The 13,473-nt window shown below is 40.4% G+C and overlaps 1 protein-coding gene across 6 annotated transcripts in view; it reads right to left on the minus strand.

The window, feature by feature from the left end:
• pik3c2b (phosphatidylinositol-4-phosphate 3-kinase, catalytic subunit type 2 beta) overlaps positions 1 to 13,473 on the minus strand; it is a 181,856-nt gene that overhangs the window by 124,669 nt on the left and 43,714 nt on the right. For all 6 annotated transcript variants that reach the window (XM_043716446.1, XM_043716445.1, XM_043716443.1 and 3 more), the window contains exons 3-4: positions 8,536 to 8,636; positions 3,719 to 3,873 (exon numbers count right to left, since the gene is read on the minus strand). In XM_043716446.1, the coding sequence (XP_043572381.1) occupies positions 3,719 to 3,873; positions 8,536 to 8,636 (256 nt within the window). The remainder of the gene's footprint in view (positions 1 to 3,718; positions 3,874 to 8,535; positions 8,637 to 13,473) is intronic.

A 13,473-nucleotide genomic window follows, 5' to 3' on the forward strand; every position in this document is an offset into this window, starting at 1 on the left:
TAAGAAATTCCCTCTCCAGTATTCGAGTCATGGAGTCATACAGCACGGAAAGACTCTTCAGTCCAACCAGTCCATGTCGAACATAATTCCAAACTAAACTAGTCTCATCTGCCTGCTTTGGCCATACACTTTCAAACCTTTTCTATTCAAGAGTAGCTTTATTTCTCAATTCTACCATATACAACTGATACAGTAAAAACGAGACGGCATCCTTCCAGGACCAAGGTGCTACACGGACAGCACGAATTACACGAGAGTAGAGTCATACAAGGGCAGCATAAAGTGCATAAGAAAAGTGCAAAACATGCACAGCACAGTAATTCCTGACAAGACAAGACAATAGGCATATTGGTGAACAAATTAGAGTGTAATAATGAATGATCATTAATAAAGCATTATTTTAGCAACAATTCAAAAAGTCATGCAAAGAATTGCAGATGGAATGGAGTGTGTTCATACGTGTTAAGGAGCCTGATGGTTTAGGGGAAGAAACCGTTGCACAGTCTGGCGTGAGAGACCGAATGCTCTGGTATCTTCTGCCAGATGGCAGGAAGGAGAGGAATTTGAATGAAGGATGTGTGGGGTTATCCACAATGCTGCTAGCCTTGCAGATGCAGTGTGTGGTATAAATGTCTGTAATGGAAGCAAGAGACCCCCCCAATGATATTCTCAGCTGTCCTCACTATCCATTGTTGGGTCTAATGATCTGAGATGATGCAATTCCTGAACAGGCAGTGATACATCTGCTCAGGGTACTCTCCATGAACCGTCTGTAGAATGTGGTGAGGATGGGGGGTCGGAGGTGGGCTTTCCTCAGCCTGTGCAGAAAGTCGAAACACTGCTGAGCTTTCTTGGCTATGGAGCTTGTGTTGAGGAACCAGGTGGACGCCAAGATATCTGGTGCCCTTCACGATCTCCATGGGGGAGCTGTTTATATCCAGTGGAGAGTGGTTGCTCTGTGCCCTCCTGAAGTCAACAACCATCTCTTTCATTTTGTCCACATTCAGAGGCAGGTTATTGGCTCTACACTAGTCCATTAGGCGCTGCACCTCCTCTCTGCATGCTGACTCATTGTTCCTTCCAAAGGGATGCACAACAGTTGTGTTATCAGTGAACTTAATAATATGATTCGAGCTGTGCATCACTGCATGGACGTAAGTCAGCAAGTGAACAGCAGTGGACTGAGCATACGTGCTCAGTGTGTGGTGTTGGAGATGCTGTTCCCAATCCGGACTGACTGAGGTCTCCTAGTCAGGAAGTCCAGGATCCAGTTACAGAGGGAGGTATTCAGGCCCAGCAGACTCAGCTTTCCAATCAGAGGAATGATGGTGTCAAATGCAGAACTGAAGTCTATGAACAGTAATCTGAGATAGGTGTTCTTCCTGTCCAGGTGGGCGAGGGCCAGATGGAGGGTGGTGGAAATGGCATTACCTGTTGAGAGGTTGGGATGATATGCAAACTGCAGGGTGTCCAGTGAGGGGGGGGGGGGGGCAGCAGGGTCTTAATATGCCTCATCACAAGCCTCTCAAAACACTTTAATGATAAAGAGTATCAGTGCAACGGGGTGGTGGTCATTGAGGCAGGATACTTCTTTGGCGTGGGGAAAATGGTAGCGGTCTTCCAGCACATTGGAACTATGGCGCAGCTCAGGGAGATGTTAAAGATGTCCATGAGAACATCTGCCAGTACGTCAGAGCATCCTGAGTACTCTGGTAGGGATGTTACCTGGTCCAGCAGCCCTACATGGGTTGACTCTGCGTAGGGCTTTCATGTACTTTACATACCTATCCAAACGTTTTTTGAATGTTGTAATTGTACCCACATCCTCAGGATTTTCATTCCACGTAAGAACCACCCCCTGTGTAAAATATTTGCCTCCATGTCTTCTTTAAATCTCTCACCTTAAAAATGCACCCCCTAGTCTTGAAATCCTCCATACTTGGGAAAAGACAACTACTATTCATTCTATCCATACCCCTCATTATTTAATAAACTTCTTTAAGGTTGCCTCTCAGTATAAAAGTCCCAGCCTTTCCAGTCTTTCATTATAACTCAAACCTTCCATAGCCAACAACATTCTGCTAAATCTCTTCTGAACCCTCTCTAGCTTAATAATATCTTTCCTATAACTGGACGACCAGAACTGGACACAGTATTCCAGAACAGACCTCACCAATATCCCGTACAACCTCAACATGATTTCCTCTCCTTTCTTCTGAAGGGACTGTCATGCAGGTGTAAGGTTCAGTAGATGCCAGCTGCTATTTTGTATCCTCCACAAAGTGGCCTATCTTCAACTGTGAGCTGACCCCAACTGGGTATGAGTGTCAGGGTATCAGGAAAAGGACACATTCTGTCCTGAACTGATAGACACCCTTAGTCACTTCTGATCAGTAATCAAGACAGGAAACTCTTGCAGATTTTCCCACCCTAGCCCAGATGAGCACAGATATAAGATTTGTCTGTCTATTAGCCACGTCCCTGGCTCAGATTGGCTAACACCACACATTGAAAATCAAACCTCGGAACTTTTCAATTATATAGCACTGTCGTTGAATGGGTTTATTTACTGTGGCACTGAAATCAGCGCCTGGAAGAGGATTGGGCCATTCTTTAAGGTCGCCGCTGTGGCTAGATTATGGGGTAATGTTTGTAAAGATGCAATAATAGAGAAATCATGTTGTAATTGGCAGTTAGTCCATGCCAGCAGTGGTTTGGGATCATTGCCAATCTAAACAGATAAACAGCAAAATGCTGTCTTGTTCTGGCCTTGGAGCTGTCTGCACCAAATTCATCTGGGGTATGATTTTAACTGCTCAGCGGGAAATGTTAAGCAAAAACCAGACACCTCCAAAAGTGCGAATAATAGATTTATGTGCATCATTGGCTTATACCCAATTATAGATATTGATGCCTTGGTCATGAACAGAAATGAGAGTAACCCAAAAGTCAAGTCAGTAAGAGATGTATGGAGAGGTCAGATGAAAAACCCAGTGATATTCAAATGCTGGGACTCAAAAAACTTCATATATATGCACATACAAACTAGCAGAATAGGTCATTCAGACCCTGCTCTGCCAATCAATGAAATCACAGCTGGTCTGTTTGTTTTTCAAATTCCACATTCCCATCTATCCTGATAACCTTTCATTCCTTTGCTAAACAAGAATCTATCCATTTATTGTCTTAAAAATATTCAATAATTCTTATTCCATCATTTTCTGCAGCAGAGTTCCAAAATTGCCTCAACCTCAAAGGAAAAATAAACCCTCCTTATCTCTGGCCTAAAAGGGATAATACATGAGCAACATAATTAAATAAATAACATATTTCACAGAAGGAAAAAAGAAAGTCAAACTCATAACTATAAGTTGGAGACAAATTAGTTTCAGGAAACCTGTCGATGCCATTGATTTACAGTCTTATGTGAATCACAGGGTAAATACAAGCATTATCTGAGTCCAAATACAGTAGTAACTACAGAAAACACTATGTTGAAATACTCCAAGGTGTTTCCTGTTAATAAGTTCAGTGATTCAAAGAACAAATAGATTTCCAAGATGTACTGTATTTAACTGGACAAAAATCATTCAACATTGAGCGCACACACACACACACACACACACTCCTTCGAAATAAATAACACTTGTAATCCTGGCTACAATTAGATGTTTTGATTGAACAACTGGAATAGCTCTGGACCAAATTCAAAACTCACCATCACATGTGAATGTAAGCGGCTCGGACAGACTGCTAGCAGACACAGTAACTTTCACACTGATGCCATCTCCATGTTGGTCATTTCGGATGACCACTGGACTCCAGATTAATCCCATGTTTTCTGCACCATCACAGGTGTAGCTGCTTCGAAGCCTAAAGATAGAAAGAACAATTATCACAGGTGATTTGGTGGTGGGAAAAGCCATTCAGTTGTATATGATAACATTTCTGGATATAGAAAGAACAAAATTGTTGTGCAGAGTGTCTGTCTTTCTCTGAGCCAGGAGACCTGGATTTAAGTCCCGCCTGTTCTCGTGGCACGTCAGAATATACCTGCACAGGTTGATTACAAAATACCTAGAAAGAACAATTAGAGAGTTTGAATCTTTCTCCATTACCTTTCACAACAGGATTTCACTTAGAACTCCTGACAGAACTCCTAACTACACAAACTACAATCTACATGGACCCAGTCAGGGGTACAATCTACATGGATGAATGTGTGCAGCTCCAACAACACCAAGAGCTTGACACCATTCAGAACAAAGCAGTGCCTTTGACTGGCACCACAACAAACACCTTCAACATTCACTCCCTCTATCACCAATGCACAGTGACATCGACAAGACGCACTGCAAAACCCACGAGGTTCTTTAGGCAGCACCTTCCAAACCTCTAGATTCTACCACCTAGAAGGTCAAAGGTAGCCGAGTTAAAAATCACAGAACACCACGATATAGTCCGACAGGTTTATTTGGAAAGACTAGCTTTCAGACCGTTGCTCCTTCATCAGGTGGTTGTGGAATATAAGATTGTAAGACAGAATTTATAGCAAAAGTTTACAGTGCGATGTAACTGACATTATACCAACTGTTAACCTTTGCTATAAATCCTGTGTCTTACAATCTTCTATTCCACAACCACCTGATGAAGGAGCAGCACTCTGAAAGATAGTGCTTCCAAATAAACCTGTCAGATTATAACCTGGTGTTGTGTGATTTTTAATTTTGTATACCCCAGTCCAACACTGGCACCTCCAAATCAAAGATAGCAGAGACATGGGAACACTACCAACTGCAAGTTCCCCTCTAAGTCTCACACCATTCTGATGTGGAACTATATCACCACTTCTTAATGATGTTGGGTCAAAATCCTGGCACTCCCCTGCCAACAGCTTCATGTATGTACCTAAACCTCAAGGAGGGGCATTCCACCACCTTCTCAGGGGCAATTAGGATGGACAATAAATGCTAGCCTAACAAGTATTATCTACATCCCATAAACAGATTTTAAAAATACTGGATTAGTTAAATCATGAATGACGCAGAATGTACAGATTATGTTATAAAACAATTTTAGTCTTTTAGACTATCAGTTTTTAAATTAAGGCATAAGCAATGTGGTTCTCTCAGATTGAGGAATTCCTTGGCACTGTTTTCAGGGTACTCAGTTCCTCTTTAATACTTTACATGAAAGACCATTCTTCATGTGTGGCCCAAGACAATTGAGTGTCACCTGGCATGATGCATCACGGTATGATTATGGCCCTTATTACATATCCTTAGAGAAGAGTCATGAAACGGTGACTGTGACACAGATTCTCTCATATTCTCCACCCAGAGCAATAAGGAACTGAGGTTAAATGCCATATCCTCATTCTTAACCAGCTGAGATCATATAATTCAATACAGACCAGAAATCAAACCTGAAACCCAGAGTATGACGCTAGTTTGACGTTGCTTTAGCAAGCTCATTTAATACGGAAACTTTCCTTAAATTCTTGACAGAAATAAAATGGGACAACCAGCATGGGCCGGATAATAATGGAAACTATCCAATGTTTACTCATCTGTTGTTGATTTAATAAAGTTAATTTATAAAAAGCAACATAGTTAAAACAAATCTACTTTGCTATCAAATTTCCAAATACATCTGATAAGATTAAATAAAACAGTGTTGAAGAAACCTTCTATGGAGTATAAACACCAACATAAACTGGGTCAAATAGTCCATCTATATGAAACTCAACATAGAAATTGCAAATTTGACTTTGTTGAGAACAGTTATTCTAGTTTCCATTTGAACTCCCTTCCAGCTCCAAAAAAATGATTTCTCTTCAGCTAAACAATGAAGGCATGCAAATTAAACAGATGTTTTCTAGAGTTGAATAATGGTAAAAATGCATGTGCTATTGATATACAACATCCATAATCTAATTTTAATACTCAAGATCTTCAAGAGAAAAAAAAGTGACTTTTTAAAAGAGAATAAATACTGATTTAAAATGGCTGCTGTGATCACCTGACCACAGATTCAGGCAAGTCATAGAGAAGTACAGCATGGAAACAGACCCTTCAGTCCAACTCGTCCATGCCGATCAGATATCCCAACCCAATCTAGTCCCACCTGCCAGCACCTGGCCCATATCCCTCCAAACCCTTCTTATTCATATACCCATCCAGATGCCTTTTAAATGTTTCAGTTGTACTAGCCTCCACCACTTCCTCTGGCAGCCCTTTCCACATATGCACCAATCTCTGCATGAAAAAGGTAGTGGGCATTTGGAAAGCGTTGCCAGCCGAGGTGGTATAGGCAGGCACGGTAGAATCATTTAAGATGAGTCTGGATAAATGCATGAGTAAGTGGGGAGTAGAGGGATACAGATGCTTAGGAATTGACCGACAGGTTTGGACAGTACATTTGGATCGGCTTAGGCTTGGAGGGCTGAAGGGCCTGTTCCTGGGCTGTAAATTTTCTTTGTTCTTTTATACATTTCCCTTCTCACCCTAAAACTATGCCCTCTAGTTCTGGACTCTCCCACCCCAGGGAAAAGACCTTGTCTATTTACCCTATCCATGCTCATGATTTAATAAACCTCTATAAAGTCACCCTTCAGCCTCGGACGGTCCAGGGAAAACAGCCCGAGCCTACTCAACCTCTTCCTATAGCTCAAATCCTCCAATAATATACTAAAGTGGCTGCGCTAAAATTGTTATCTCCGTGTATTTTCCATAAGGATCGCTGGTCAGGAAAGAATCAGTACTCATGACGGTCGGTGAAGGGACTGGGGAATCTTCTATTCTCAGCACTGCTGCCTAATGGTTTGAGCTCAAATTGTTGTTGAAAATAAATAGGGGAGCAACGTGGAGGGGGAATGTGGAACAAACACATAAGCAGAGCTGGAATTCCACTGAGCTTGTTTTCTTCCCATGTAAACTCTATTACAACCAGGGCGATTGATCTCCCCTCTTCAAAACCCCTTGGGTTGGTTGCGATGAATTTTTTTTTTCTTTTCTTAACAAGCATTGAAACCAGATAACTAAGTTAATATCAAGAAATTTACTTCTCCTGTTTAGTTCCCACGTGTATAATGATTTCAAATATTTGGAGATGAAAAGCTCACCTGCAAGTCAGCCAGTGGAAAGACTCCAGAGTGAGACTCCGGAATACAAAATGAACTATATTTCAACAGCTGCTTTTGAGAAGCAAAGCAGAAAACAGGAAAAATGCATTAGCGACAATGGAGTTTGGAATGTTTTCTCTCTTTCGCCTGATGCTTCATCAGCTTTCAAAAGAAGTGTCTAGTGAAAACACAACTTTGAAAACAACCATTCACCGAGCTCACCAGGATTCTACAAATTTCAATATCACTGAGGTAACAGGTAAAATCCCATGGACTCAGGTTTCACAACCACAGCTCCTGGAATTTAAAGCTGTATCTGCTTTTATTGCCCCTTTATAGTGGACACCTCTCCCGTAGTTTTAAGCATATTAACTGTTTAAGCCTATGTTTGATGTGCTTTACTTTTAGCGTAGTAAGTAATAACCTTGAAATTGGCTGTTTCATTTCGATCTAGTTGACGAGGTTTTATAACTGCTTGCTAAGAAGAGAAATAAAAATATACCCCTCCATGTTGCTCCCCTATTTCTTTTCAACAACATTTTGAGCTCAAACCATTAGGCAGCAATGCTGAGAATAGAAGATTCCCCAGTCCCTTCACCGACCGTCATGAGCACTGATACTTTCCTGACCAGCGATCCTTATGGAAAATACACAGAGATAACAAATTGCTCTGATGGTGGGTAAATTTTCCTGGGTCAGGACAACTTGTCTCCTAGGAATTTCTCGCATTCATAAAATATTATTTTAACTGCCAGAAAAAAAAGAGACTCCAACCCAAGAAATCAAGGCTAGATTCCAATTTGGACCTTATTGAAAAGCTTACTGTGCTTACCCATGAGCTCCAGTAGCTCATAGCTAAATGTCTTATCATAGAATATCAACAACAGCTGCATCAATGGATTTGGAATAAGGTATATTCCACACAAACTTTCAGTATCAAACAAGGCACACTAGTCTCATGCATAACACTATTACATTGAAATCCCAATCCAATTTATTGGCCTCTGGTATTTCAGAATTATGAAACGTGATACCTTTCTCAATTTTTTCTTTCTTCATCCAGCAAGCTACATGCTTCTGAAAGCAAATTATGATTTCATTTCACAATTAGTTATGCTGGCCTTCTTTACTTGGCTTCCCAATAAATGAGAACAAATCCTCACACAGAGTTAAATTCAGTCTTCTCTAATCATTGTTAACACTTGATTTCCCAATTTGATGTCTCATTTCTTAGCTTGATCTGAATTGTGCACCAATTCAACTTTTTGTTTTAAAAAGTGCAAGCGAGTTATTACAATATTGGTACATCAGTAAGACAATTTTACTTAAAAAAGGACAAATACACACACGAGGACAAATACTGCCCTGCTATCTAAGGTCAATAAAGCAAGAGTCTCATAAAAGATAATTACACATCCAGCATGTGACAGAACGCTGCAACTTCTTCATTCCTCTCTTCTGAAACCTCCAGTAGCTCATAGTTCCATGACTCATAATTCTGCTGCAAGGTGCTCTGTTGATAGAAAAAAAAGTACTGCAACTAACAGAGAAATGAAACCAATTGTAATGAGCATTAACTTTGCACTTATATATTTATTCAATTGCAAAGTATAACTAGGTTAATATTAATGAACTCAATTAAAGAAACAGTTGCCTTTAATTGTACATGAGCCAAACTGCAGCTTGATGCCCCGGTGAGGGGTCTAATATAAATGAAAGAACTTCATGTGCATCACTGTCAATTAAAGCAGATTTCAGAAAGAATCAAATGGCTAAAGAAAGGCTTAACAATAAAATTACAATGTTGCCCTGTTTCCACTTTTGTATCATAATAAAAGCCATTTTGCTCAGGCCAATGTCCAAGAAATGTTATTTCTTTTCTTATTTTGCACAAAGATGCCATTTTGTATTAAGCCACAAGACACTTTGGTAGTTGTCTAACATTAAGTATACTCAACTATTCCTTCAACAAGCTATACCACAGTTAGAACTTGAATTTTTGAGAGCTGTTTGATCAATTAAAGGCTAAAAGCTAGATGTAAGCCTTGGCATATTGTTTTAACACGTTTAATATAATTGATGTCTCCTTGTTTTAGAGCAGCTTCAGAAGCGTTTTATCCCATACTTCTTAATGGTACCACACAGGATGGTAAAGATCAAGGTACATAGAATTATGGGGAACGAGATGGTTACAGGAGATGGGAAAACAAACACATGACACATTAAGTACATTCAAGACATGCCACATCAAAATGTGTTCATACGCAGATCAGAAGCAATGGGGTGCACAAAACATTATAGTCACAGTTGATAAAATGCTCCACTGAATCAGCGATCTAATGCGTTTTGTCACACTAGCCGAATATGATTCATTGGAATCTACAAGCATCGAGGCTTCACACAGTTTTCCATTAAATAGTGAAGTGGAGTTAATACTTCCATTATATACCAGATGGTTAGATTCCCTACAATGTGGAAACAGGCCCTTCGGCCCAACATGTCCACACTGACCCTCCAAAGAGCAACCCATCCAGAGCCATTTTCCTTCTGGTTAATGCAGCTAACATTTTGGGCAATTTAGCATGGTCAATTCACCTTACCTGCACATCTTTGCAATGTGGGAGGAAACCGGAGCACCCAAAGGAAACCCATTGCAGACATGAGGAGAATGTGCAAACTCCACACAGGCAGTCATTCAAGGCTAGAATTGAATTTGGCACCCTGGTGCTGTGAGGCAGCAGTGCTAACCACTGAGCCACCATGCCAACCCTATTGTAATGCCACCACCATTACTCACCTGGCTGGTGATTCTAAAACCAGAAGGGGATAATCTCATGAAAAGGAGTAGAACATTTAAGACAGAGATGAGGAGGAATTTCTTCATGCAGATGTTTATAAAACTTTGAAATTCTCCACACGAGAGCTGTGGAAGCACAATCATTATGCAAGATGGCAATAGATACAATTTTCAAGTAGATAGATAGATTTTTGGAGACTGATGACATCAAGGGATAAAGAATAGTGTAGGAAGAGGTCACTGAGGTGGATGATCAACCATGATCTAATTGAATGGTGAAGCAGGCTGAATGGCCTCCTGTTCCTTTTCTTAATGGTATGGCCAGCTCATTACTTTCAATTTCTAGGAAATATTAGATTTAAGATTTGGAGATGCTGGTGTTGGACTGGGTGAACAAAGTTAAAAATCACACGCACCAGGTTGTATTCCAACAGGTTTATTTGGAGGAAGTAGCTTTCAAAGCACTGCTTCTTCATCAGGTGGTTGATGAATCACCTGATGAAGAAGTGGCACTTCGGAAGCTAGTGCCTCCAAATAAACCTGCTGGACTGTAATCTGGTGTTGTGTGATTTTTAAACTTAGAATTAAAATGTGTAACTAAAGAAAAATCTAGATTATAAGTCATATGGAGATGTATTTATTTTCAAGTGATATAATCAGCAGCCATCCTATTTCTCCATTGAATTATGAGGAAGTTGATAGGCTGTTCAACAGTAGAGACATCACAACCAAGCAAGAGTTTGTTATCCAGTGACTTCAACAAAAGGGTGAATTGGTGACTGAATTGCCTTCTCCCCACCCAAACATCATTAAATTGCATTTCCTAATTGATTTGCAACTTGGGTCTGACTAATCAAATCTAGGACAATGCAGGTCTATATTTATTTTTAATAAATAAGTATTTTAAACACTTTGCTGAACAGATCTTTCTGCTTAAGGTTAAAACTCAAACAAGGTGATAGAGTGCATCATAATTTTAAATGTTCTACAATTGCCTAAATGTAAGTAGCAATTCTGAATTTAGGGAATTACCATAACATTATCTATTGGCATATTTGTAGAAGCAGAGAGAAATGCTTTTATATACATTTAAACCCGGAGGGTCGGTGTGGACTAGTTGGGAGTCTAATCATCTAGTATATAATGGAAGTATTAACACCACTTCACTATTTAATGGAAAACTGAGAGAGGTAATTTAATAAGAGATGAGGCTGAGTGACAAATCCTTAAGACATTTGCAAGCGTATGATAAAGATAAGGTGGACATAAAGAATAGATCATCACTTGTGTATGGAGAAAACTAGGGGCCAAAACAGTCACTATGAAAATTCAGGATAAGCTTCTTCAGCTAAAAAATTATTACAATGTGAAGCTCACCAATAGGTAGGGAGGTTATGCTGAAATTGCGTACCGTTCTAGGCACAGCCCTCTGGATGTGAGCAAGTTTGAGAGTGAAGACATTTACAAAAATTGTTTCAGGGATTAAAAACCTTCAATGGAGGATGGGACTGCTTTCCTTGGACAAAGGGCAGAGGAGAAATTTGATAGAAGTTTCAAAACGATAAGGAGTCTGAATAGGGTAGGGAGAAACTGTTCCTGCTCGTAAAAGAATCAAAGAGCCAGACGGCAGTTTTAAAGAGCTTTACAAAATAAACTCTTTCACATAGTGAGTGGTTCTGGGCACGTTCAATTGAGGCATTCGAGAAGACATTGGAATGATCATTTAAAAATAGAAATAATGTTAAGGGCTGTGGGGTGGGGTTAAAAAAACAGAAGCATGGCACCAAGCTAAAATGTTCAGAGCTGGTGCAAACGTGATGGATATAATGACCTCCTTCTACACCATATCAATTCTGTTGTTACTGCAAGTAGCAGTTGAGATAACAAATGATACGTAGGTGCATTAAGGGGAATCTGAATGCACACAAAGGAAGGATATTATTAAATTGGAAACGGTAGAGAAACAACTTTAAAGGATATTACAGGAACCAGAAGGTTTCAGTTATTAGGAGCTGTTGGATAGACAGGGACTTTTTTTCCCTGAAGCAGAAGAGTTGAGGGGTGACCTTATAGAGGTTTATAAAGTTACAAAGCATTGAGGTGGTAAATAGCAAAGGTATTTTCCCTCGGTAAGGGGAGTTCTAAACTAGAGAGCAGTCAGATCATATAGGACAGAACCAGACCTTTTGGTCCAACCAGTAATGCTGAACATAATCCCAAACTAAACTAATCCCACTTACCTGCGCTTGGCCCATATTCCTCCGAACATTGATTAGGTACTTACCTAAATGTCTTTTAAATGTTGTAACTGTACCCACACCCACCACTTCCTCTGGAAGTTTATTCCACATACGAACCAGTGTAAAAACAAAATTGCTCATGTCTTTTTTAAAATCTTTCTCTTCTCACCTTAAAAATATATTCCCAAATCTTGAAATCCCCCACCCTATGGAAGAGGCACCTGCTGTTCACCTTACCTATCCCCATGTTTTATAAACCTCATAGGTCACCCTCAACCTCCTACGCTCCAGTGAAAAGATTTACAGTCTATCTAGCCTTTCCTTATAACTCAAACCCTCTATTTCTGGTAATATCCTGGTCAATGTCTTCTGAGCCCCCTCCAGTTTAATAATATTCTTCCTGTAACAGGGCAACCAGAACTGGATATGTTGAGGGGGGAAAAGATTTAAAAGGAACCTGACAGGCAACTTTTTCACACAGATGGTGGTTCATAGAATGAACTACCAGAGGAAGTGGTGGGCGCAGGTAGTTACATTTAAAAGACTTTTGGACTGGTACAGTAATAGGAAAGTTTTAGAGGAATATATGGGCCAAACGTAGGCAAATGGGACTATTTAGTTTGGAAAACTTGTGTCGGTGTGGACAAGTTGGACTGAATGTTCTTTTTCCGTGCTGTATGAATCTATAAAAGGAGATGGTACATAAAGTAAAAGGAGACTGGTGTGGAACAAAAACACCAGCATGGACCAGATGAACCAAATGACTTATTGAAATTTTGTGCATTGACATATAAAATCTTGTATGGCATTTGCATTGAAATCAAATTACCAATTAAGGTAACACTATCTCACCATCACAATAAAACTCTACATTTTTTTCTGTAGTTATCTTCTCAATTAGCAAATCTGCATTAAGATGAGCTGCAAACAAGTTGTTTGCAAATACAAAGGGAAACCTATTTCAGACAGCAATGATTAAATTTCTGTTAATTACAAGTGCAGAGATGAAATAATCTGAGTGCCTGTATGGCTCAGGCGGAGCAAGTTTTTTCAGGACGGTTTGTATTTTTGATTTGGTTTTAGTTCCAGCCCCAGCCCCTCTCCCCAGGCCGCGGTTACCATGGAGACGGTGAGCGCGCCTCGCGCCCAGCGTATTCCCGCCGCTCGGTAACGGAAAAGCCCGAAGCTCAGCGCCGCGGCCACCGCCACCGCCACCAGCTCCAGCAACATCCCCGGGCCACCGTCATTGCCTCCGACCGACCGACTGTCCGTCAGGGGTTGGGGGGGTGAGGGGTTGGGGGGGTGAGGGGTTG

Source organism: Chiloscyllium plagiosum, chromosome 26 (assembly GCF_004010195.1).
Source record: "Chiloscyllium plagiosum isolate BGI_BamShark_2017 chromosome 26, ASM401019v2, whole genome shotgun sequence".
Lineage (NCBI taxonomy): Eukaryota > Metazoa > Chordata > Chondrichthyes > Orectolobiformes > Hemiscylliidae > Chiloscyllium > Chiloscyllium plagiosum.